Source organism: Camelus dromedarius, chromosome 19 (genome assembly GCF_036321535.1).
Source record: "Camelus dromedarius isolate mCamDro1 chromosome 19, mCamDro1.pat, whole genome shotgun sequence".
NCBI classification, from domain to species: Eukaryota; Metazoa; Chordata; class Mammalia; order Artiodactyla; family Camelidae; genus Camelus; species Camelus dromedarius.
In genome coordinates, this window is record NC_087454.1 from 27,817,094 (window position 1) to 27,842,969 (window position 25,876).

The 25,876-nt window shown below is 52.2% G+C and overlaps 2 protein-coding genes across 2 annotated transcripts; both read left to right on the forward strand.

Moving 5' to 3' along the window:
- Positions 1 to 6,313: 6,313 nt before the first annotated feature.
- On the forward strand, positions 6,314 to 12,334 carry CIMIP3 (ciliary microtubule inner protein 3). Its single transcript, XM_064476086.1, has 2 exons — positions 6,314 to 6,397; positions 11,816 to 12,334. The coding sequence occupies exons 1-2, from the start codon at positions 6,389 to 6,391 to the stop codon at positions 12,143 to 12,145; spliced, it is 339 nt and encodes a 112-aa protein (XP_064332156.1). The 5' UTR covers positions 6,314 to 6,388; the 3' UTR covers positions 12,146 to 12,334.
- A 7,745-nt stretch (positions 12,335 to 20,079) lies between these two features.
- Positions 20,080 to 25,032, forward strand: GUCA1A (guanylate cyclase activator 1A). Its single transcript, XM_031435519.2, has 4 exons — positions 20,080 to 20,406; positions 23,876 to 24,025; positions 24,383 to 24,476; positions 24,770 to 25,032. Exons 1-4 carry the CDS (start codon positions 20,206 to 20,208, stop codon positions 24,940 to 24,942), a joined length of 618 nt encoding a protein of 205 aa, XP_031291379.1. The 5' UTR covers positions 20,080 to 20,205; the 3' UTR covers positions 24,943 to 25,032.
- The last annotated feature ends 844 nt before the right edge of the window (positions 25,033 to 25,876 follow it).

Here is a 25,876-nt window from a genome sequence, read left to right on the forward strand (position 1 = left end):
TGAGAAGCTCAGGCCTAGAGTCAGTGGTTACCAGGGGGAACAGGTACTGGTGACAGAGCAGGCAAGGTGACTGGTGGTAACAGCTGTATTTTAAGGATCATCTAACAGCTGGATGAAGGGCTAGGGGAAGGAGAAAGTGGAGGCTGAGGGGCTATGGGCAGCTGCTTCATTGATTGGTTAGTTGGTTAATCAGTTGGTTAATGGATACAAGCAGGCAAGGAAGATGGGGACATGTGTGCTCCGGGTAGTAAAAGAATAAAGTTGTTAGTTTGTGGGACATTTCTTTTCTCTCTCTCTCTCTCTTTTTTTTTTTTTTTTACGAGGGTACTGGGGATTGAACCAGGGACCTCGCTCATACTAAGCATGTGCTCTGCCACTGAGCTATACCTACCTGCCATGGAATATTTCTTAGGAAGAAAGGAAGGGCTTGGCAAACAGCTTGCATATAGGGAAGTTTGCAAAAAACAAACAAAACAAACAAACAAAAAAACTCTGAGCCTGGTTCCCTCATCTGTAACATAGGAATAAAAACAGCACCAGTGGGGAGGGTTGTGAGGAAGATTAAATAAGATAATGGGTGTGAAGTGCCCGCACAGGGGCCACTCCGTCAGGGTTTGTTCATTTCTCCCCCTTCTGGTCCCCTTGCATTTTGGGTTAGTTTTGGTTGAGGATGGAGGGAAAGGGGGAGCCAGGGTGGCCCATGAACACCAGGTCTGGAGGCTGCAGAGTCTGGACGTCAGGACTCTCCCTGCTCCTGCGCCACCCATTCACCCGGGTTCCATCCCAGTGCTGGTGGGGTGGGGAGTCTGGCGGTTCCCTGGGGCAGGCTCGGGGCCCGCCTCACTGTCCGGCTCCGCGCCCCTAGACTGTTGTTGCTGAGCCCTACTCCATGTAATAACAGCACCTGCTCCCCCAGTAAAAGAAACAGCCAAATCACAGGCTCCCCTCGAAACAGCCGGAGGCCCAATCCTGTAATTAAACCTCAGCTCCACAATTACTTAGTAACTTCCAAGACTTTACTGGGCAATCCTGGAATGAGGGGGGGATTGGGGCCTGGCAGTTGCCTTCTCCCCAGAGACCCAGCCAGGCCTTTGGCAAGGTTGTGGTCTTTCCTCCGACAAAGCCAAACACTCCTGGCTGGGGGAGTGCACTCTGAGTGTGGCAAGGGCGGGTTGAGAGACCCTGAGAGTCACCTCCCCCAACCCCAGGTCTCTGCACCTAGCGCTCCAGTGGGGACGGGACAGAAGTCAGAACTCTTGCCACACAAACTCCCATGTGCTACCGGGCTGCAGGGCCCCTGGGCCAGCCTCTTGTTCCAGGCCAGAGACCCTTCTACCAAGCCAGCTCCTAAAACTCTTTCCTTCAGTCTGCAGGGAGCATGGGCTTCAATGCCCCGACTCTCAGCTTTCCTGGGCTGGGCAGGTGCCAGGAGGTGCAGTCAGGCTAGAAGGAAGTCTGGCTAGGTTGGACTCCTACATCCTGAGATAGGCCTCAAAGTCATTGCCTGGAACCTGAGAGTGTGAGGACCCAGGGTCCAGCCTAGGGTGGGGAGTGGTATGTTCAGGGATGCTGGGGAAAGACTCATTTCCCTTTGTAACCATGGGTTCTGTTGGTGCGCAGAGTGGGAGAGATCCTTGCTGGGGAATAGGTTTGAATCCCGACTCTGCTGTTTAGCAAGGGTGTGACCTTGGCTGAGTTTCCACTTCTCTGAGCCTCAGTTGGTTCATCTGTAAAACAGGGGCTATTAATGTCAGGTTGTGATGAGATGCGACGAGATAGAGGGTTAAGGTACCGGGCAGAGAGTCTGACTCATGCGGGTACTTAGTAGCTGCGTGCTCCCGCCCCTGTTCCCTACCCTGACTGTGGGCATGGAGATGCTAAACAGAGAATAGCAAAGACGGAACAGAAGCCCTGAGAGGCTGCTTGAGAGCCATACTGATTCCACAAAGAACCTCAAGATGGAAAATTCCACCGGTGCCCAGGAGACCGAGTAGGGCAGGTGTCTACAAGTTTACCTTGACGGCCAGGCAAAACTATCCCATTGTAAAACACATCTAACAATCTGAAATCACGTGTGTGTATTAAAAGAAAAAGAAGAAGAAGAAGAAGAAGAAGAAGAAGAAGAAGAAGAAGATTGTTAAGTACAAAGGCAAAAAACAAAATTTCATGTAGTTTGTGACTAGAGGTAGATGAAGCGTATTTGTGAACAGCCAGGGGTTAGCAGGGAACAGGACGGCGAAGATGGTTCAGGGGGGTGCCGGGACTACTTGTGCGGTTCCTTACTTTTCAGTAATGTGCTCTGTTGGTAGATTATTTGTTTTAACATAAAACTCTACAAATAACAAAGAACATAATTTAGCATGGAATGCAATTTTCTTTTTTTAAAACGCAGTGGAGGGTGGGGACCAACCTGGAGATGTGGAGTCTGGTGCTTCTTCTGCCACAAACCTCCTTCGAGACCATGGAGTCTTCCTGAGACTCAGTCTCTCCATCTGTAAAATGGGATAGTGGGATCCTCTACTCAGGTGTGGTTTTGTTACCAAAACGCAGGTCCAGCTGCTCACCACTCGAAAGCCAATACAAAGAGAGGCACATGTTTGTAGAAAGGAAAGTTTGCTTTATTCCGGAGGCATGGGGACATGGGGTGGGGGGTGGACTCTTGTTCAAAGGCTAAACCCCCGACAGTCAGTGGGTGAGAGCTTTTAAAGGTGAGTTTCAGGGGTGTACAAGCGAAGGGAGGGGGCTGCATGCGGAGCAGCACAGTCAGCTCTGACAGTCATCTTGCAGATAAGCCATGCAGGGGTCTGATCAGCGTCATCTTGATTAAGTACAGTTAACCTTCAGTTCCAGGGTTGGCTTATTTCCATTTCTTTGAAGTCAGTTCTTGGAATTGTGGCAGCATATGTCATGGCTACAGTCTGGTCATCGTACAGTTAACTTCTTCCACCTGGTGGGGGTTTCAGTGCCTACAAGACAGCTCAAAGGACATGGCTCAGAATATTATCTATAGCCCTTGAGGAGGAACTAAAGGTCCTTGACTTTGTTTAATGACTGAACTATTATTAGTTTGTTTTGCTTGACTATTTCTCTTTGTTTCTGTATTTTCTTGTTTCCCTGATTAAATCTATTCTTTGACTATAGTTTTTCTACACACAAGAGGACATGATGGGATAGGGTGGGGGGTCTGTCCTGGGACGGCCCCGTAGGGTCCTGCTCCATTTCAGTTTCTCCTCTGGTTAAAATGCACGTCGGCTGGCAGAGCAGAGACAGAACATCAGGTGAGGCTGTCTGGTGCCTCCTGCATGGGGAGGCTCAGAGGGAAGGGAGGCGAGCCCTGGGAGGCAGGAAGCATATCCTGGGCACAGCCATCTCCTCTGCACAGTCCTGTGCTCTGACGTGAGAGGTTCTAACCTTCAAAAGCAATCCCTACCCTCTGGGAATCAGCACAGCCCCACACACTTCTCACGGGGTCTGGAGACCAACACTTGAACTGGGACTTTGAGCCCTGGGTGTGTTTTCATGCGACATCTCCTGAGTCCAGCTTGTCTTTGTCTCTGTCTGTCTCTCTCTCCCTGAGACCTGGAAGAAACAGCAGCTGCCTCTTCCATTCACTGAGCATCATTCCTGTGTCAGGCCTGGGCTGTGTGGATTACATGCCTTAACCCATTATCATCAAGTCAGCCTTGCAAGAAAGGGGGCAAGCCACCCATTTTATGGATGGAGAAAAGAAGACTTCAAACGACATCTACTCATACCCCAGGACCAGTCAGTTCTCTCTTAGGAATAGGCCCCAAAGAAACCATCACCCAGGTGCATAAGGGGACCTGGATGTGATGTTACTGCAGTGTTGTTTGTGGGGATGGAGAGTTGGAGACACCTTGGTGGGGAGGGGATGCAGAGCAACTGGAAGCAAGAACTAGATGCTCGTAGAGTAACATGGATGGATCTTAAAAACAGCAGGTAGCGATCAAAGTAAACAACAGGATGAGATCTAAAATACACAAAACCACTCATGCACATGAACACCACCTGCACACAAAACAATATTTATTTTGCGAGAACACATGTGAACAAGATACTCATTAAGCACATTAGAATGGTTGCCTCTGGCTGGGGTGGGTGGAGAATGTGGTTGGAGATTGGAGATAAAGTGGGAAAATTACTACAAGAGAGGAGGCCTTTATGGACCCGTGAGGATAATGCACCACGAAGTGAGCTGTAGGAATAACTCAGCTCCCTGTAACTGAAGTCCAACGAAGACTCAAGTAAAGGTCAGAGAGGTTAAGTAATTTGTCCAAATCATACAGCAGGTAATGAGGAGTGGAGAGAACGTTCAAATAACCGGATCTACTTAGAGCAAGGCGGGAGCAGGACCCCGAAAGCCACGTGCCTGCAGGTCAATGGCAGAGAAGGTGGGGCAGAGGCTGTGTGTCTGGCCTCGGTGGGAGTGGTCGCTGGGTCTGCCTGAGCTCCCAAAGTCAGCCCTGAGTCTCACCAGCTCTGCCCATCCTTCCCAGACACCCACTGAGCACTGTGGGGTACAGATCGCAGTCCTTACCTTCTAGGAATTTTGATGAGGAATAACACAAGGTCTTGCTAGGCGTGTGACAGAGTCAGAGAAAGGGTGGGCTTCCAGGAGGCAGGACTGATTCACTGTTGTCTGGAGCTTAGAAATTATAATAACAATATAACTCAGCTCCCACCACTCAGCTGGCCGGCTCTGCTCTCAGCTCCCGCTCCCTCTTTCCCTGCCTCTCTCAGGCAAGATATCATCAGCCCCAGAGCCTTGCAGATCAGCTGCTGCCCCTCCTCCACCCTCCTCCCTGCCTACCTCCCCTCCTGATTCCTCCCAGCCTCCTCAGAAATTAGGGGTATTACCATCAGGGTGTGAGAACTGAGCACAGCGTCCAAGTCATTAACACCCCAACTGCCAACCTGCCTGTGGGCCCCAAAGTCTACCTAATAACCAACAGTCAGCGCCGACACGGTGCCAGGAAGGAACCTAGTCCTAGGCCCAGCCCAAGCCAGTGTGGCCGAGGGCAGGAAGTCACCAGCTGTCTCCACCTCCCTCACCGCTCCTCCCCCACCAAGCCCAGGGAACAGCCCAGGGCATTCCTGCCTGTGGCATTTCTGACACATTCCTGGAAGGTGCCCACCAAGTTGGCATCATCAGGAAGATGGGACCCTAAGGAGGTATGTGTGGTCAGCGGAAGGGGACAAGATGCCAATTCAGCAGCCTCACCATCTGTCCAATCACCCACCTAAACATGATAATAGCTAATATTTATTGAGTGCTCACTCTGTGCCAGGCACTGTCCTAAGTGCTTTGCCCAACTCTATGAGTTAGATACCTTAAGTCCACCCATTTTACAGAGGAGCAAACAGAAGGACAGAGAGGTCAATTACTCGTCCAAGGTCACACAGCTAGTAAAATGGTAGAGTCAGGATTCAGGCTCAAAATGTATGGTTCCTGGGCCTGCAATGTCATCCTCTATACCACAACAACCTGCCATATACCCGCTCACGGACCATCTGCCCATCCACTCACTCATGGCCACCCCACCCTGCCACCTGTCTACTCATCTATCCATCCATCCCTTCATCTTCTAACATTCTGTTTCAAGTGGTCCAGGAAAGAGAACAGCAAATACAAAGGCTCAGAGGGAAGGCAGTAGGACATGTTTAAGAAAGTAGCTGCTGCAAAGTGAGGGAAACGATAGAAAGAGATGAGACTAGGGTGACCAGGGCTCAAATGAGGAGGGTCTGCCCATCTACCATCTATCCCCCTACCCACACCCATCCATCTGCCCATCCGCTCCCCTGCCTCTCTGCCTATCCATCCAGCCATGCATCTTTCCATCTGTGTGCCCATTCACTGGTTTCTGTGTCCATCTATCCATCCATCCATGCATCCATCCATTATCTCTGTAATTTGGAAGGTAGAAAGAAAGAGAGGAAGGAAGAGAAGGGAGAGTTGGCTGGGTACATTTCTTCTGCACCATTTCTGGTGACATACTGGGGGCCTGTGGTCACACTAGGACTTTCAGAAGTACCTGTATAACTAGTATGACTTCCTCCTATCTCCACTCACCCCACTACCCGCAGCTCAGAGGTCCTGGGAATCGTGGGAAGAGGGAATTGCAGAGTGAGTCATTATCAAGGTTAAAAGACCCTTCCAGACCTTGAAACTTCAGCCTTCAGCCCTGTCCCTGTATCTCCGTAGGAAGATAGAAGGAATTGTGTTGTCAAAGAGGTGTCACAATGCCCCTGGCCCTATACACATTCTCCCTCCTCAGCATCCCAGTACCCTCCCAAGAGTCCCTGAAAACCTCTGGAGCCCCTGGCCACCAGAAGTTCCATCTCACCACCAAGGAAGGCCTGGTCAAGGATGTCCCAGGTGAGATGACATCACAATGTTGGATCAGGGCAACCCAAGGTCACAAGAAGTTTGATTGGCAGGAAGGAGAATGAAGGCCCCAGCCCCGCCCTCCTGTGTGGCTGGAAACTGGGGTTCTCTTACAAAAGGCTTAGGCACCAGTGACACTGCCCAACTCTTGTTCCTACTGTGGAGCCATCATCGTCTCCTGGGGGAGAAGGGCAGGAGGTGGGCCACCATCTACCTCCTCTGGTTCCCGTCTCTCCACTTCCCCAAGACACTTCCTGGACTGTTAGTTTGCACAAGCCCATCTCCAAGGCAAACTTGTGACAAGTAATAACGACAGCTAACGTTGATGTGGTGCTGAAGGGCCAGGCACCTTATGGGGAGTATCTCCTTCAATCATGGTAACCCAAGAGATTCTCTTGCTGTTCCCACTTCATAGATGGTAAAAAGGGACAGCGAATTATAAATTACTGGAAGATCAGGTACCCAGTGGGTGGTAGAACTGGAACTTAAATTCCAGGCCCCCTGCTACATGGACCCCAGAGGAAGCCGAGGCCCGCTGGTGGCCGCCTCACTGACTCCCTGCAGACCCCCTGCCCCATTGGAGGCGAACATGCACTCATAAAGGTTCAGCATGTTTAAAACCTTGGTGGAACTGCTGGACGAGACTGATAATAATGACTCTTGGCTGTTAAATTTCCCATGACTCATCACACCCCTACCACGAGCTGCAGCAGTAGGCCGACTTGTTAGCCCCCATTTTGCAAATGAGGCAACTGAAGCTCAGAAAGTCTCCGCGACTTGCCCGGGGATGCCTGACCTGTAAGGGCAGAGTCAGGCCCTGAGCTCAGACCTTGAAACTCCAAAGCCCGGGCACGTTTCCAGTGCCAGGTGCCCCAGGAGGCGTAACCAGCTGCCTCACCCAGTGCATTTTGCATTTTGACAGGGCACAGGGCCTTCTATGAAAAAGCGAGGTGCTAATGGTGGAACTGTCAGGCATGGGGCTGGGCCAGCAGACGGGCAGGGGGCCTGAAGTGTTGGGGAGGACAGAGAGTCTTCCCTTTCGGGGAAAGGAATGTCATATATGAGGTCTTCTTGCCCTACGCAGAAAGTCCTGCCCTCCAGTCACCCGCTCCCCCATTCTACACCCCAGTGTAAGGGACAGACATGTACAATGTATATCTAAAAGGCCTTAGGGCACTGCCTGCAAGAGGGGCTCACTGAGGGAGGGGGTCCGGTTCCTTGTTTTGTCTCACTCAAAACCCAAGTGAAAATAGGATAGCTGGATTCAGAAGGGAGGGAAGGGGCTGGTGGGACCCTCTCCTTGCCCTTTAAGCATCATTGCCCTCCATGGAATGGGAAGATTCGGGCCGCAGGAAGCTGATAGGGGAGACAGGGGTCTTCCTTAAACCTCTAAACTAGTTTTCTCAACCTCGGCGCTTTTGCCATTGTGAGCTGATCATTCTTTGCCGTGAGGGCTGTCCTGTGCAGTGCGGGATGTTTAACACGATCTCTAGCCTTACCCACTAGGCACCAGGAATATCCCCTGCCAAGCTGTGACCACCAAAACTACCTCCAGGCATTGCCAAATGTCCCCTGGTGTGGGGTGGAATACCCCTGGTTGTGAACCAGTTCTCTAAAACTCACACACACGTACGCAGGCTGTGCATTTGACGGGGGAAGACTGGAGAGGAGAGGAGATGGTTAAATGAAACCAGATGTTAACTTGGAAAGTATGCAGTCGGGCCCCACCCTCCCTCCGGTGCTGGGCCCAAGGAGGGGATGGGGTGTTCTCAGCCCTTTGAGGTTAGTCACCCGGAACCTGGCTGGGCCCCTGGAAGGGGCAGGGCAAGGCTGGGGCTGCCTGCGCTTCCTCCTCCTGCTCCTCCTCCCTCTCTTCTTCCCCATGCTGTCCCTCTGCCCCAGTTACTGTGAAGGCCTCATCCCTGGATGTGCTGGGGGTCGTGGGTCCCCCACCCAGGGTCCTGAGTGTAGCAGCAGCTGGGGCACGTCTGATGGGGGACCCAGGGCCTGGGCCAGGGCAGACAGGGAGGGGAGCCCTGCAATAACTGGTCACTGGTCATGCGGCTTCTGCAAGGTTCCTGCACGCCACTCACTAACTATGTGAACTTAGATTCCCTGAGTCTCAGCTTCCCCATTTAAAAGATGGGAGTAACATCTCAAAATGCCTCTTCGGGGCTTTTGCAAAGCTGAGTGGCTGGTGCCTGGCACATGGTAGATGCAAAGAGTGTTGCCCTTCCCTCAGTGGGGTCTCTGGTCAGAGCCCCCAACTCTCCTGAAAGCACATGCCTCGGTCCCCCCTCACACCAGCCCCTGAGCCTGAGGTGCAGGATCCAGGTGGCCAAGATGGCTGGGGAGCAGGGGAGGGTGGGGAGTGGGGCCTCGGCAGTTCCCTCATCTCTATGGCTACAGACTGAGCCCTCCAGCAGTGTCAGGAGGACAAGAACCCCACATCCTCAGAATCATGCTTAACACAAAAACACCCGAGCCAGCTCTGTGGCCCAGGAAAGGAAAATTCTTCAGGGCCAGGCTTCAGCCTCAACACTGAAAATAAAGAAATTGTCACGGACTCTGTAGCCGTGATTCTCACCGCCCTTGGAAAGCATAGGCAATGCCGAGAAAAGTTCTCGGCTGTCACAGCTGCAGGGGGCGAGGGACAGGGTGCTTCTGGTATCTAGTGCGCAGAGGTCAAGGCTGATGCTAAACATCCTTCGATGCACAGGACAGCCCCACAACAAAGAATTATCCAGCCCAAGATGTCAAAGGGGCCGAGGCCGAGGAGCCCTGCTCCACCGGGCTTCATATCTGTGTTCAGAAGCGCAGTGTCTTTGTTATGTGCACACCCAGAGCCTGGTGTACAAGAGGCGCTCAGGAGTAGCTTTGCATGAATGAATGGAGCCACTAATGTCACATCCTCTGCTGTGCTCAGAGGTAATTCATAGAATAAACCTCACACTTCCCAGTGTGTCATCCCATCTGTGCAGGGGCCAAAGACCCAGAACCAAAATCCAGCATTCAGAACCCCACAGCATCCCTGTCACACTGGGACGTGGAGCTGCCTCTCTCACCAGCGAGCCTGGGGCCTGGGGAGGGGCCGCCTTGGCTGCTCACCTGCTGCCCAGCACACCTGGCAAGGGCTTAGCAAGGTGACAGAAATGAACGGCGGACCCTGTCTCCACAGTGCTGTGGACACAGGACATATCACGGAAAACAGGGTGTGGAACCCAGCACAGGTCTGGGTTCAAATCACAGCCTGACTCCCTCTTAGCCTAAACGTGGGAATAACCTCCTTACGTCAGTTTTCTCAATTACAAATGGGGCTAATAACACCTTCCTTAAAAGGTTAATGTGAGGATCAGCACATAATCCACTTAGAGTTTGGCGATGTGCTCAGAAATCATGGTGAAAAACGATCGTTGACTCTCACTGTCATGACCTCGTTTCCAGTGTTTGCCCCTCTGCTTGTAATCTGCAACCCAAGGCTGAGCTTGGAAGAGTCTGGAAGGGCTACTGAATGCTCGTTCACCCCTGTCTCCAGCTTGGCTGTGTGCCAGCACTGGGTTAGGCCCCAGGGACACAGAGGTGAATAGGATGTGGTCCTGACCTCTGGGAGTCGTTTGGGCTGTTGGGACATTAACAAGAGCCCAGAAGAACCATGATTTGGGATTAAGATGAGGCCAGCACAGCACTGAGGGCACAAAATACTTCTGAGGAAGCACTCAAGGTGCCCTTGCACGAGTCTGAGTGTGAGCACCTCCTTAAAATGCACACCCTGGCCTTACCCTAGTCTGAACCCAGGGAAGGACCACATCCCAAGAGGAGTGCCTGAAGGCACAGAGGAGGGTGAGATGGGGGCAGAGGCTGCAGCACCAGAGGCTTCCTGGAGGAGGTGTCAAGAGAGCTGCTGACTAGGAAGAATTTTGAAGTGCAGGTCTGAGGGCACAAGTATGTTGGTAGGAGCCTATGGGAGCAGAGGCTGCCCTGGAGAAAAGCCCCAGGCAGGTCTGAGTTGGGCAAAGAGTTTGTAAATTAAACGCACAGGAGCCTAGCATTATGACTTGAGAACAGGGGATTTCTTTTTTAAGATGGCAGGGGTTCAACTCCCAGTAACTCTGCTGCAAGGGGTTCCCTCCCAGTTTCCCAGGGACTGCAAGGCTCAGCAGGGACAAAATGGGCCCCCCTGACAGACATAGCCTGGGGGGAGTGGGACAGAGCCACCTGACACTCAGGCATCTCACCCTTTGGGTTGTACTGTCACGGCTATGAAGACCCCCTAGTGAAAGGACAGCCAGCAGCTGGGACGCGGCATGGGGGTTCACAGGTGAGGAAGACTATTTGGTCACAGGTTGGTGGAGAAGGGCGGTGACAGAGGAGCAAATGAACATCAGTACAATGTGATAAAGGGGCATGGGGGACTCCTAGGAGGCTGGACCTCCACACCACATCAACCAAGAGTGTTTACGGGTGATGGGTGGCGGACACTCTGTAACAATGACATAGGTTCCAAAATAGAATGGGCTGGCTGGTTGGAAGGCGAGCGACCTCTTACTAGAATCCAGCTCTGTTGAACCAATATTTATTGAGTACTCACTCACTCAATGCTTTGGTCTGGAGTAAAAGAAGAAATAGGAGTTTGGAGGCTGTTATGTCAAGGGTAAGGGTGGGAGAGTACTGCTCTTAAGGAGCTCAGGGCTGAACGGGAAAGACAGTTTTCCTGATGGGAGGGAGGGAGGGCAGGCTGGGCTGGGGGAGCAGCCTAAACAAAGGCAGTGGAGGCCTGGAAAGACCGGTATGACCAGGAGGTAACAGGCAGACCATATGGCTAGAACACAGGGACGGGGAAGCCCTGTCCTTAAAGGTTTGCCTTCCAGGTTGGGGTCCATGGCCTTTATTTTCTGGGCAGCAGAGAGCAAAAGATGCTTTGAGGACAGCCATATGATCTGGCCCTTAATATAGAAAGATTAATTCTGTGTGAGTATGAGCCACAGGCTGAAAAGGCAAGAGATTAGGCAGGAAGATTTGGTAGAAAGCTGGAGTACCTGTAGGGGAGAGAGGATGGGGGCCTGATGGAGTGGTGGAGCGGATGATGAGGAGGACATTGATGGATGGACCAGATGTAGGGGGAAGGGGCAGTGGGGGTGTTGAGATGACCCCCAGGTCCCAGCCTCTGGGCTGGCAGGTGTCTCCAAGAAGCACACTGAGGTCTGCCGAAGTAGATGTCAAGTCAGTGGACCTTGAAGGCCTTCCCCTGTCCGGAGGTGTCTGGCTCCACGGCCAGCAGAGCTGGGCTCCAGGTAGCTCTGCGGGCTTCTGACCAGTGCCCCCTTCCCCTCCCTCCTGCCCCAGTTCCCACAGTCAAAGTCCCAGTGTCCGATGCCCCAGCAGCTCTCCCCTATCTTTCCTTCATCCCAGGACTCACAGAAACAGTCAGGACCCAGCCATGGGCCAAAGACACCATCAGGCCAAAAGGTGAAAGCTCCACACCGTCTCCTGTCCCTGTCGTGGAAGCAGGATCGTGAGCAGACTCTGGCGGTGGCCTATGTGCCGGTGGTGGTGGACCCAAGGGGGCAGAACCCGGACAAGCTCAGGTTCAATTTCTACACCTCCCAGTACTCCAACTCCCTGAACCCCTTCTACACCTTGCAGAAGCCCACCTGTGGCTACCTGTACCGCCGGGACACTGACCATACCCGCAAGCGCCTCGACGTGCCTCCTGCCAACCTGGTCTTGTGGCGCTCGTAGGCCTGTGCCAGTCGGAAGCTCTCCGTCCTGCACCCTCACCCTGACGATCTCAGGCCCCAGGGGGAGGGGCTGCTCACTCTCAGAGGAGCAGAAAGTGCTCAGGCTCCGATGGCTATGCCCTGGCCACCATCAACAATGGCAAAAGGAGGTCTTGCTTCTCAGCAACAATTAAAAGTTTGTCCTTCCTTTCTCTGGCATCTGAATGGGTGGCTGTGGAGGGGTAAACTGAGGCCTCAGGGGTGTTGGACAGCAAGGTTATGTCCAGGAGCCTGAGACTTGGAAGGACTTGATTCTCATCCCCTTCCCCCAAAAGTAACCCCAACTCCCTGTGCCCCCAGAGCCTGAGTCCCAAGCAAAACCCATAATGGCCACACCAACAGTGGTTCAGGTTTGGCAACCCCTCCAACAACAACTGACCATGACCTAGGGTTGGAGCAGACACTAGAGACTGGTAGAGTATTTCAGGGAGCAGACCTGGTCTCCAGGGGGCTTCCTCTCCAGCCCCAGTTTTGCATAAAACTGCCTCTTCTGATTTGTGGTTTGTTGGTGAGGGATGGATTTCTCACCTTAAGTCTCTCCTCTGGCCCAGCAGAGCTGACGCTAAGGTTAGTTAGGCTCCTGGACCATGGTTGACAGAGAAGGGGGATGAAGGCAGAGGGCACCTGACTCATAGCAGCGGTCTGAGTGAGTCCCTGGTCACGGCCATCCAGGGGTGGATCCAATGGTGGGCTGGCACCAGCTCAGTCTGGCCTGTGAGAGCTGACTGTTGAGCATCTCCTAACTCCACAACCAGTGACTTCACCCTGGTAGCTTGAAATTGGCCACGGTGAGAGTATTTACACCACGGAAACTGGCAAACGCCTACAAATTAGGGTTTCTTTTTTTTTTTCCCCAGAGAGCCAGTGGTTAAATATTTACCAGCACACCACTGGGTGGTTTCATTTCTAGGAATCACACCTCATTCTAGGAGAAGCAGTATATGCCTGGTGATCCTTGGCTGGAAGCAGGCCATTTAGCATCTGGACCAGTTCTGTCCTGCCTGGATGTTGGCGTTTACGTAGCCAGTGTGGGAAGGAGCTGGGTTGGTGGGGGGTGGGGAGTGGAGGGTCTCTTCATATTCAGACTTTCCCCCAACTTCCCAGTTTCCAGAGAAGCCCTTCTCTCTTCCTGAGATATACCTAGAGGCTAGGACTTCTCCAGTTCAAATCTCCAGAACAACATTCCACCAGGGTCAGAAGGGGATAGACACCTGGAGGCGTCTGTTCTGCCCACCCTGTCCTGCACCCCAGCCCTCAGGGCACCCTCTGCAACCACCTCCCTAGCCTCCGGAGTCCTGTGGCAGGAATAGGCCTTGTGTGTGTTCCAACCTCCACATCCTCCCTCTGTTTGAAAGCACTTAGGTTTCAACTTTCCGCTCTCTGATAAGACACCACTCATCCATCCGCTTTCTGTGTCCAAAATTTTATTAGAACCTCTCATCTGCTGTCCTCTCTCTCTTGGTCTCTGTGGATTTGCAGCTTTAAAGTTTACTGCCATTTTAGTGGGCTTTTGAAAAGAGGCAGCGATAAATGCCAGTTTTCAGTCTACATACGACCCGAAGTTCTACCTGCAGTCAGCCATCCAGCAGACACTGGTTGAACACCTAGTGCGGGCTGGGTCCCTGGGCTGCAAAGATGAACAGGAACCATCTCTGCCCTCCCAGACCTGACAGCCTCTCGGGGTCGGGTGCGGCAGCATCTTTACTCCCCTGACTGACGCCTCCTCCTCTCTCCTGGAGAAGGCCTCCCCCTTGAGGTTCACCTTGGTAGAGCAGCCTCCATGGAAGCTTCCAGAAAACCTTTAGAGAAGCTGGCCCAGGTGCTGCGTGGGTCTGGGTCAGGGAGTCCCAGGAGGCTTTCCGGGCATGGCTTCCACCTCTGCACCCCACCCCACGTGCTCCCTCTTCCGGGCATAATTCAGCCCAGTGGATCCTCTCTGCCTGGCCTGGCATCTATCCCAGGACAGGCTCCTACAGACAGAGCAGCGGTGGTGGGGGGGGAGCCCACAGACCTCTCTCACGTGTCCACTGCATGGGCCGCCCACTCCACCTCTCTGTAGCCCTCCTGTGTATTCGCCTCTTCCTGTGGATGCCTTGTTATGGACCCCAGTCCCCTCTGACTTGGCATCTATGTCTCTGGGGGAAGGATGGAGGGACTGCCAGAGGTCACTAGAGATGGAGAGGCTGGGCTCTGGGACTGGGAAGCCGTGGGATTCTGTTTCCACCTGCGCTGGAGATGGGGCTACGGCCCCACGACCGATGGGAGCCAGCTCGCTGTCAGTGGGACTGTTCAGGCAGAAGGGCCACAGGGGAAGGCACTGGATTGAGGGGCTTAGAGGGTCCTCTGGCTCCATCCAGGCTTTCCCCAGAGATGTCAAGACTCAGGCTAAAAGCAAGGTGATGCGGTGGAAAAACGTTGGTACCATCCCTTAAAATTCTTGTGAACCTCAGAATGTGATTTTTCTGCCCATGGAAATAATGACGTCCGCTCCCCAGGGCTGTTGCGAGCCTATTCACCAAGCTTAACATGGGGCCTTGAACACCGTGGATGTTTGATGATAACTCCATCCTATTTTAGGTTTCTTTAATCCTTTCTTTAATCATGCACACATTAATTCAGTCAGTAATATTTTATTGCACTCAAGCCCCTGTCAGTCTCAGGGGCAGTTACTCTCAGAAGGGTAATTGCAGTGGCGGGAGGGTATAGCTCAAGTAGCAGAATGCATGCTTAGCATGCACAAGGTCCTGGGTTCAATCACCAGTACCTCCTCCAAAAAATAAATAAATAACTAAACCTAATTACCACTCTCCCCAAATAAATAAATAAATAAATGTTTTAAAAAGTTAAAAATAAAAGGTAATTGAGGAGAGTTTAATGAGAGGACTGTTCACAGAGAAGCGGGCATATTTAAGGGGCTTGAGGGTGTGCCCAGAGGGTAGAAGGCAGGAGCTTTGTCACAGGAGGCTAGAGAGGGCTCTGGCAGGAGCTGCAGCTGAGGGTCGAAGAAGGCAACCAGGGCCCAGGGCCCATCGTTGACCCAGCCAGGGAGGGAGGGGGACAAACACCCAGCCTCTCTCTCTTCCCTCCTTCCAGTCTCCTTCAGTGCTTCTCAATGGATGAACCCAACTGAAGCCAGAGGGCCAGGGTGCCCAGGTGATCCAGTCCACAGAGGTCAGCCTCCTGGGGCTCAGAGCAGACAGAGGAAGATGGAGAATGAGTGGGGAAGGGGCAAACAGAATAACCAGCACACGACCGTGGAATCGTGGTACTAGGGGTTGGGATGCTGCAAGAGAGAGATAGACAGTGGCCTCTACAGGGGAGCTGCTGGGCTCCTGAGGGTAGGCTGGCATCAAACAGCTGCTTATAATTTCAGAAATAAATGAGTGTTTTATGTCTATGTTATTATAGAAGTGTGACCGTCATAGACCATAAGGTGACCTCCAATGATTCCCACCTCCTGTTGCTCGCGTCTCTGTGTTAGCCTCTCGCGCTGAGTGTGGCAGAGACCTGAAGCTTGCTACTACCCCACCGAATATGGCAAAGGTGATGGGTGTGACTCCCTGATTTAGGCTGCATTGTATAGGATTCCATTTTAGCAGATGGGAGAGAGAGTCTCCCCATTGGTTTGACAAAATAAGCAGCCGTGTTGAGGAGCCCATGTAACAAGGAACTGTAGGCAGCTTCTAGAAACTTGAGGCAGCCTCTGGGACCTGAGAGTGCCCTCCAGATGATATCTAGCAAAAAGCCAGGGCTGTCGGTCCTATAGCCACATGGAATGAATTCTGCCAATGACGTGAATGAGGTGCAGGTGGATCCCTCCCCAGTCAAGCCTTCAGATGAGAACACAACCCAGATGACACCTTGATTACAGCCTTGTGAGACCTTGGCCAGAGGACCCAGTAAAGCCGTGCTTGGTGGACTCCTGGTTCTCAGAAGCTGTGAGATAATAAATATACACAGTGTTAAGCTGCTGACTCTGTGGTACTTTGTTATATAATATAAAAAGCTAATATAACTCATAAGCCAGATGTCAGCATGCTGAGGCTGGAAGGGTGAATTCTGTAGAGATTCAGAAGGCTTCACAGAGGAGGGGGATTTTGTACTAACACGTGAAGAGTGAGGAGGATGTAAGTAGGGAAAGATGAGTAGCCACCTTCTCCACTACCCCTTCATTTCAAACCGTGGGCCTGAGAGAGCTCTGCAAGGACATGGATTCCAGCCTGGGCCCCAAGCAAGTTCAGTGGAGGAGCCCACCCTGCCCCCCTGACAAAAAAAAAAATGCTCTGGAGAACTTGATCAAAGCAGGCAGACCCCAGTCTCTCCCCACCCCAACCCTGCAATGTATCTTAAATTGATCCCCTAAGGTGGAAGAGAGGTGAAACACTCCCATTTCTTTTTTTCAAAAATAACTATCTGCTGGTTATGTAAATAATGTATGTTTATTATGAATCGTTTTTTAAAATACAGATTTTTTTTTAAAGCAAAGATCTAAAAAATCACTGGTGATCCCATGACTCAGAGATGAGCCTGTTAACATTTTCGTTGTTTCCTTCTGGTCATAGGTACCAAATACACAAGTGACAGGGACAACAGTGTTAATGTCATCCTCGTCTCAGTCTTTCTCTGGTCTTCTAAGAAGCATCCTTAGCTCTGGGCCCTTTGAATGAACTTTCTCAGGATAATGGGCAAAAAGAGTTGCAAGAAGACCAACCAGTAGTTTCTGTGATGGAAAGGAAGAAAAGTGCTCTCAGGGGAAGGCCAGATCTGGCCCAGAGCACACATCTCCCCACCCCAGCCCCACCCCTGGTTATATGTGGCAGATGCCACAAAAGGAATGGCCAGAGAAGCAGCCCACCCAGTCTCCTCTAGTTCTCAGGACCTCTTTGTCTCATTCCATCTGGAGCTGAGATCCCTCCCTAGGTATAGCAGCGTTCTGCTTCCGGTGGTTCCCATGTGCCCTGAGCTGCTGAAAGGAGGTGTCCTCCTGTGGAAGGGATGCTGGGGCTGAGCAGTGTCTAGTGAGACAGACCCCATCACTCTGGGCTCCTCCATCTGCAAAGCTAGGAGGCACAGCCTGTGGATACAGAGAACTTGGCCCTGGTGGCTGGAAGGCGGTGACTGCCCTTCCTCGACAGAGCTGGACCATCTCTCCGAGCTGACCTTCTCCAGGTCCTGGTCCTCTCTCTGTTCAGCTCTCAGGATACCCTCCTAGATGGGTAGCCTGACACTTTTCCCACAAAATTGCATAAGAATCACCATCTTACTGAGGCCTCTATCCTCAAACTGTATCTGAGGGTTCAAGTTTGCTTTTTATTTAAGTAAATAGGGGTTTATTTTTCAAACATAACCAGGACTGTGGGTTGAGGCATTGGTTATTGCCATGGGTTGAGCAGTTCAACAATGATGGCTGCCATCTCTGGTATTCTCGGCCCTTTCCTCTGCTTGAAACCTCATGGTCACAAGATGGCTGCTACATTCCAGGCATTGCATCCACATTCAAGGGCAAAAGTAGGAAAGGGCAGCACCAGTTGCATCTTTTATCACTTTTATCAAGAAAGCAAAGCTTCCCCAGAAAATCACACAGAACTTCACTTACATTTCTTTGTCCAGAACCATGTCATGTGGCCACCACAAGCTGCAAGAGAGGCTAGGAAAACAATTTTCTTGCTTTTCTAGCCTCTCTTTCATAGAGGCAGACAAGGGGGCAGAGAGCTGGGAATGGAGTTGGATCTAATAAGGTGTTAATGAAGGCTTCTGCCATCTCTACAGCCTGACCGCAGCTGGAGAGTTCCCTGTGTGAGACAGGTCGATGTCTGTCCCCACACAGGTCTTCTAACAGTCCAGGGCCTGCAGTGAGTGGGGCTAAAGGGACAAGAGGCTCTAACCTAGGGACATTGCTGTGCCCAAGATGTAATATAACAGCACCTGGTTCTAAAGTCAACAGCATGCCAGACCTGCAGATGTAATGGATACAAAAGAATGAAATAACTAATGTGGGACTCTTCCTCGATACCAGCACCTGCTCTAGATGCTTTTCATAGATTAGTATCAATTCAGTTAACCCTCTTAACAGCCCTGTGAGGTGGGCGCCATTATCTCCATTTTAAGGATGGGAAAACTGAGGCCCAGAGATATTAAGGTACTTGCTTAAGGTCACCCAGCCGGTAGTGTGAGTAAGAAATAAACTTGTGTTGCTTTAGGCCACAGAGATTTTTGAGTGGCTAGTTACTATGCATAACCTGGCCAACTGTGAGGTGCGTATGTATGTACTCTGCTATCTAATATACAGATTGTATAACATACTTATACAAGTGAATTTATATGTGATGATACATTTATATTATATAATTTATATAAATAGGAGTATATTTATATACATACATGTATATTAAAAAATCTTCCAGAGTATTCACTCTCAAGAAAAAGTACTTCACGGCCTGGAGTAAAGAACCCTGTCCTTGCAGGCTTGCAGTCTGGTGGGGCCCAGGCAGTTGGGGTTCCTGAGGGGAGCTTGGCCAGCCTAGTTTTGCTAGAAAGACTCATAACATTTTGTGCAGTATTTAAAATTGCACAGCCTTTGTATCAGTCAGGATAGGGTAGATTAGCTGTGGTAGCAAGCCACCCCAAAAGGCAGTCCTTTTGTCAAATATAAGAGACACTTTTGTGCAAAAGCCTCAGAGTACAACTTGGGTAAGTATCCAAGGGCCAGCTGGGGAAAGCAGAAATGTGTGTGGTGGTTCCCTCTGGCCGTGGTAGGGGACCAGGCAAGGTCTGCAGAGTGGAGGAGGGAGGGAAACGGGGAAGGGGCAGGACAGTGAGAGTGCTGGCTCTGGGCTTAAGTATGCAGCTTAAATGCACTTAAATGTTGGCTCTGTAAATGAGCCAACTTTAAAGTCTATGGTCAGAGAGCATCCAACGAGGGGTCAGAGAAAGCTGTTCCTGCCTAGATGGGTCCCTAGGCTTAGCCTGGGAGCTTTCCAGGACCAGCAGGTAGCAGCACACCCATGCACCTGCGTGCCTGCTCTCACTCACACACACCCCAGGCCCCTGGGCACACACTCAGTGTCTCCTATCACCCCTGCGCTGGAGTGATGGTGTCAGGTTTAGAGTCAGATGGAGGGTGGAATTCAGGCCTCTTAGGATGGGAATGATGCAACCTCCAGGAATATGAGAATGTGGCCAGAACAGAGCTAGTTTGTGTGTGTGTGTGTGTGTGTGTGTGTGTGTGTGTGTGTGTGTGTGTGTGTGTGGCTACGTGTATTTGTGCAGTTTTATGGAGGAGGGGGTTCCCTCTCTCTGCTCAGGACTTGTCTTGGAAGCCCACAAACTCTGCATCACCCAGATGCTCTCATATGTTAGCTATCCTTGGTGTGATTGGAAACCCTCAGTTGTGACAGTCAAGTGCAGTGCACAGCCTGGATAACTGTACACCGCAGCCCTATCAAGAACCCACAGTCAGCCCAGCTCTGGAAGAGAAACCAGCTCTATCTCATCGGTACCTCAATTCCACATCTGAGAGCAGGAACCAGAAATGCTGAGACCCTTCAAAACAGGAGGAGAAGGGAGTGGAGGTGACAGGATCAGAACAGCTGCTGGCTGGCCACCCACTCTGTCCCAGTAAGAAGGGATAAGGAGATTGCAAACTGGGTAAGAAAATCCTCTCACCTACAGCTCAAGGCTGTAATCCGGGGCCTTGGCTCCTATAAGCTTTGTTCTATTTTCACTCCTCTTCCCAAGAGGCGGTCTCCATTGGCTGCAAGGATTTAGTGGGGACTTTTAACACCAGTTCTCTGGCAGCCCCTAGATTTGGGTGTAGGCTAGTGCAGCCCCCGTTACCTTCTCCCTTCTGCTCACCTCCTCCTGACATTTCCCTGTACTTTTTGATTCATCAGGCCCTTCCTTGCTCAGATCTGCAGGACTCAGGCCCGTGAGCGAGGCGGGCCCAGTGTTAGAAAGCCCGGCTGCCTGGTACAGGAAAAGAGCCCATCCATCTTGGGCATTGGCCTCCCGCCGGCCTCAGCAATGGGGAACATTATGGACGGTAAGTCAGTGGAGGAGCTGAGCAGCACCGAGTGCCACCAGTGGTACAAGAAGTTCATGACTGAGTGCCCCTCCGGCCAGCTCACCCTCTACGAGTTCCGTCAGTTCTTCGGCCTCAAGAACCTGAGCCCGTGGGCCACCCAGTACGTGGAGCAGATGTTTGAGACCTTTGACTTCAACAAAGTGAGCAGGGGTCTGGGTGGGGGGCGCTGGAGGGACGCCCCTGGTCAGCAAGGGGGTGGGGAGGAGCAGGTGTCAGCTGGAGGAGTGACTTCCGTTTATTTGGGTCTTTATTTATCTGGGAGGTTGTGTGTCCACATCAGGGATTCCACGTTTCTCATGTTCATTAAGCACCTACTGTGAGCCAGGCACTGGGGGTTCAGAGATGAATCAGCCCTCGTCCCTCCCTCTCCAGGGGAAGACAGAAGCCCCGATCAGTGTACTCGGAGGCTGAACCTAGCAACTTCCTCTGCCTCTTCCACACCCACTCTGTTTGCTCTAGAACAAGTGTGAACACTTGCAAGACAGTCGTCAAGCACCTTCTAAGTGCTTGGCGCTGTACGTGATGCTTTTGCACAGGCCTTTAGATGCTCCTGGGATGCAAGAGGAAGATGCGGGGAAAGCAGAGAGCAGAGTGATGAGCTTCAGCCCGGCTGGTCTGGGATGGGCAAGCCCACGTTGCTTGGGTCACCCGTGATGGTCTGTGGACACTAGAACTGGGGACAGTCAGGGTTGCCTGGTCACCAGGGAACACAGACTACTCCAACTCCAAAATACCCAGTGACACCTGTTCATCCTAAGAGGGACTGAAGGTCTGCACGGTGGTCACATTATATGTCTTCTCAAAGAATCACCTGGACACATTGGGTGAGGACTTCCTGAGAAGGGGGCACCAAAAGAGGGTTTGGGCCACCCATTAAGCCCGTTTCCTCCCCACTACTGCCCCAGCTTATTCACCCAAATCTGACATGGATGTTGGGAGCATTAGTTAATCTGTTCCATTTATTTGGAAGAATTCAGTCAGAATGTGGTGGTAAAAGAGCCCAAATCCACAAACCCAGTTCCCCACCCCTGCTGGTCCCCACCCTGGCTGGTGCTCCCACGAAGGTGAGGACATGATGCTGCCACGTGTCCACTGCAGGCGAGGGAGAGGCTGCCCAGACCTTTCCTGGCTCCCCTCACTGCCCAGAGGGTCCCAATACCATCGTAGGTGATGCTTCTAGGGAAAGCTGGGGCTCAGAGGCTATTTAAAACTCACTAATATTAGGATCAAGGGACCAAAGCAGATTATGGGCTTTGAGTCCTAGCCTCAAGGGCAGCATCGTCGTGCCCGAGGGCTTTCTTGTAACGGGCACCAGGGGCAGAATACTGGAGCCCGAGGTTTGAAGGCCAGGAGGGATGGTATCATCATGCCGGACCCCAAAAATGCTCCAGAGGAAGTGATCTTCCCTGAAAAGGAGGGGGCAGAGTCGATGGTTGAGTCTCAACACCTTACATCCAAGTGCATTGAAATAACTGGGCTTGTCACCTGCTAAGGAAACCCTTTGGGTCAAGACATGTCTCCAAAGGAACCCCTAAAATCACACTTATGACACCATGTAGGGGAAACCCATCAACCCTGAGTCATTCATATGCCATCTCTTCAGTTTTTGACACATGCAAGCACCACCTGTACTGTCCCAAATCTGACCTCCTCAATTACACACACACCCCCGTCTTAGGGCCTGGGACTCTTCCTCCAGAATTCTGCTTGGCTCACAAGTCTCTGCTACAAGTCTCTGATCAACTGTCTCCTTCCCACTGCCATCTGCCCTGATCTCCTGGGTTCAGTCCTATCTAACTGGAACTAGCCCCGACCCTGGCATTTCTTAGTCATCCCCTTTTCCCACCCCGAGCACATCTCATCTTCTAATACATGACAGTGAATAACATTCAGCCACTGTGTTTACTGTCTGTCTCTCCTGCTGGAATGTGAGCTCCACGAGGGCATGGACTTTTGCCCGTCCATTGCTGTATCCTTTGCACCTAGAGTAGTGCTTGGAACACAGCAGGTGCTTAATAAATATTTTTATATGAGTAAATGACTATATGAGAAATTATAAGTTTTATGGAACAGTTATGTATTACATACTATACATTAATTTAAATACATAATTGCTAAACTGAAGGGCATCTTTGTGACATCTGAAGTGCCTTGTCCGCACCAATAGCATAAATCACATAGGGCAACATTCCTCCTGCCCATTGTCACGTGCATAAAGCAGTTCAGCAGACTGGCTACGAGACGGGACACAAGACTAGGAAGTTTGGATACAGAGAGGAGTTAAACAGGGGAGTGCAGACAATGGCCCATTGGCCTACTTTTGTAAATGAAGTCTAATTAGAACACAACACACCATTCTTGTCAAAACGGAAATATTTGCTATTTGGCCCTTTATAGATAAAGTTTGCCAGCCCTGAGGTAGAAGAGAGTTGTCTCCTAGGGTACTGTGCTGGGTGGGCAGGGTTGAAGGGTACAGCTGTAAGCAGAGAGTGTGACCTGGAGGACCAGTTTGGAGGGGAGGTGGGCAGAGGCAGACCTGTGCTCCCTGCTTCCTGACCCCATTGTAGGGCTGGCAGGGCCAGGCAGAGGGTCAGCTGCTGAACTTTTGGAGGGCCCTGGGGAAATATCCCACAGGAATGTCTTGAACCACCTTCCCCCATGGCCAGTCCCTCCAAGACTCAATGAGGGCTTTGCTGCCTCCAGGAAGCCCCCATGCTGTCCTTGCCTGGGGCTTCCATATTCTGTGATTCCATAATGTCCTGACCAGATGTGTTGTCTCTGAATGATGTCATAGCGATCTCTTAATAATAATAATAGAAATGGTAGTAATAACAACAGCTAACATTTACTGAGTGCCTACCACGTGCCGGGCAGAGTTGAGTGCCTTATGTACATGAACTCTTTTAAGCCAAAGACAATCCCATGGAGGCGGGTACTGTTATAACTATTACAGATCAGGAATTTGAGGGCCGGAGACAAATTGAATCCTTTGTCCCAGATCCCACATCTTTGAGAGGGTGGAGCCAGGATTCAAACCTGCATCCTTAGCACTGCGCTCTGGTAAGGACAGCGTTCTGTGTTACTGAGTTCTGAATCCTCAGTCAATCACAGCACGCAGTAGCGTTCGCTGAGGCTCGAAGAATAAAGTGAAGGGTGAGAAAGGGGCTATGTGCCTCCCTATCTACCTTTAGCCCCTACCCGGGCTCCTTAGAGCTCATCCAAACCACGTCCCCATCCCTGCGGGGGTCGGTGTCTCTCCTCCCACTTACACACATCTTGCACTCCATCCCAGACAGAAAGGGCTCAAGTTTGAGGATCACAGGGAAGCAGCCGGTGACTGCCAGAATCAAAGTATCTGTGAAGAGACAGCACCAGCCATTCACATCCCAGTGGGGCTTGGCTTATCAGATTTGATCAGCAACCTCTGGGGCAGGCAGGGTGGGCTATGCGGGGTGTCCTGGAGGATGAAAGGGAATGGGCGCCAAGGGGCAGGGGCGCGGGTCGGGGTCTCTGCTCAGCATCTGGGGCCTTGGAGGCGGGGCTCTGAGGGCGGGACCGGGGGCGGGTCCCGGGCACGAGTGGGCTCAGGCAGCCACGCCCCTCGCCCAGGACGGCTACATCGACTTCATGGAGTACGTGGCGGCGCTCAGCCTGGTCCTCAAGGGGAAGGTGGAACAAAAGCTGCGCTGGTACTTCAAGCTCTACGACGTGGATGGCAACGGATGCATCGACCGAGACGAGCTGCTCACCATTATCCGGGTAACTCCAGGTGCAGAGGGCCGGGCAGGTGCGGGCCGGGGCTGAGAGCCCCGGGCTGGGGTTTCAGCCGCCAGAACGTGCTCGGGAAGGGGCAGGACTGGGATTGAGGGTCCCTGTGGCGGCTGAGGCCCTCACCAGCTGAGTGACCTGGAACATGTTTCCTCCCTTTCCTGGACCTCAGTTTCCTCTTCTGTACCGAGAGTCCGTGGAAGCGCAGTGCCAGCTCTACCTGAGGCCTCGAGCGCCTTGACCTCTGCTCCCCACGGGTGTTGGGAGCCTGACGAGCACTCTCTGTCCCACTCCCACCGCTGAGATGAATTAGGATGGGTGCTCTCACTTCTTCCCCTTCCCTCCCAGGCCATCCGAGCTATTAACCCTTGCAGCGACTCGACCATGACTGCAGAGGAGTTCACCGATACAGTGTTCTCCAAGATCGATGTCAACGGGGATGGTGAGGCCTCAGTGGGGGTCCCCAGGGATGTCGCCAGGGGAGAGGGGCAAGAGGGGAGAGGGCAGCACAGAGGGGCATCTGCTGGCCACCTCCTCCACTTGCCTCCGGCCCAGCCACAGAGCTGGCTTTTGGGGCTCCCTGAACCAGACTTTGGTCTCTGGCTTCTTGGCCTCCTCTGCTCACAGCCACTTCCCCCAGCCTTGGCTCTGGCCCCCTTGCAAGGCTGCAGCTCTGGGCGTCCGACAGCAGATGTGAACACCTCCTGCCCATGATTCCCTTTCTCTCTACCCCAGGGGAACTCTCCTTGGAGGAGTTCATGGAGGGCGTCCAGAAGGACCAGATGCTGCTGGACACACTGACCCGAAGCCTGGACCTTACCGGCATTGTGCGCAGGCTCCAGAATGGAGAGCAGGATGAGGAGGGGGCTGGCAGTGGGGAAGCGGAGGCAGCGCAGGCAGCTGGCTGAGTGAGCCCACCGCGCAGCTGCTTCTGGACTGGGAATGTGTATGTGGTGGTGCCTGGTGTCTCACTGTTGTTTTAATACTAGAGTCTACTGAACTTAAAGGCTCAGCTCACCTCTTCTGGGCACATGGTGGCAGCAGAGGGGCAGGGGTGGGGGTCCAGAGCAGGGCACATTGAAGGCACCCTCTGTGTGACTGGCCTGGAGGTGACCGCTCCCTGCTGGGCCCAGTCCTCAGCATCTGTCAGGCTCCTCCCCAGCCCCTTCTGGCACCTCCCCCAGCTTTTACCAGCTCTCCCAGTTAGTCTCTCCTGTTCCACTCTTCCAGACTCGGAAGCTCTGAGGCAGAGAGAGGAGGGCTTCCCCGGGACTCACGGAATCCCACAGGCATGGTGGTTGCAGCCTCCATCTGAGCGCTGTATCACACGCTCATCCTGCCCCCAGGATCCCAGAGCCTACTTATGTGGTCTGTGTTGATTCATTCCTCCCCTCAACAAGCATTTATTGAACACCTACTCCAAATTAATGCTAGATATTAGATGTGCAAAGAGAACAGTTCCCATGCTCAAGGAACTCACAGGCTAAGCGTCATTATAATAAAATACACTAAGAGAAGGTATGATGCTATAGAAAGTCCTCCTTTATCCAGAGGAAATCCATATTACTTCAGAAGTGACAGCACAACACTCTCATTCTTCCCCCACTGGCCCCTCCATGGCATGTGGTGCCACGTGGTTCTCCGTGGGATTTTGACTCATTGCTTATGGCAAGTGTCCTGACCATCCCTGGTCTAACCTAAATCCCTCTTGCTGCAGTGACACCTGACACCGGTTGGGAAGTGGAGCAGTCTGTTCCAGGTGGGCCCTAGCCCCATTCTTGGCACACCCCGACTTTAGCAACACCTGGGGAGAGACATAGGCTGGAGCAGTTGTGATCAACT

Excerpts from the sequence above, each read along its gene's own strand:
- GUCA1A (XM_031435519.2), top strand. The coding sequence starts at position 20,206 with ATGGGGAACATTATGGACGGTAAGTCAGTGGAGGAGCTGAGCAGCACC. Across the intron at positions 24,026-24,382 it reads AGCTGCTCACCATTATCCGG|GCCATCCGAGCTATTAACCC; the intron begins GTAACTCCAGGT and ends CTTCCCTCCCAG. Across the intron at positions 24,477-24,769 it reads GATCGATGTCAACGGGGATG|GGGAACTCTCCTTGGAGGAG; the intron begins GTGAGGCCTCAG and ends TCTCTACCCCAG.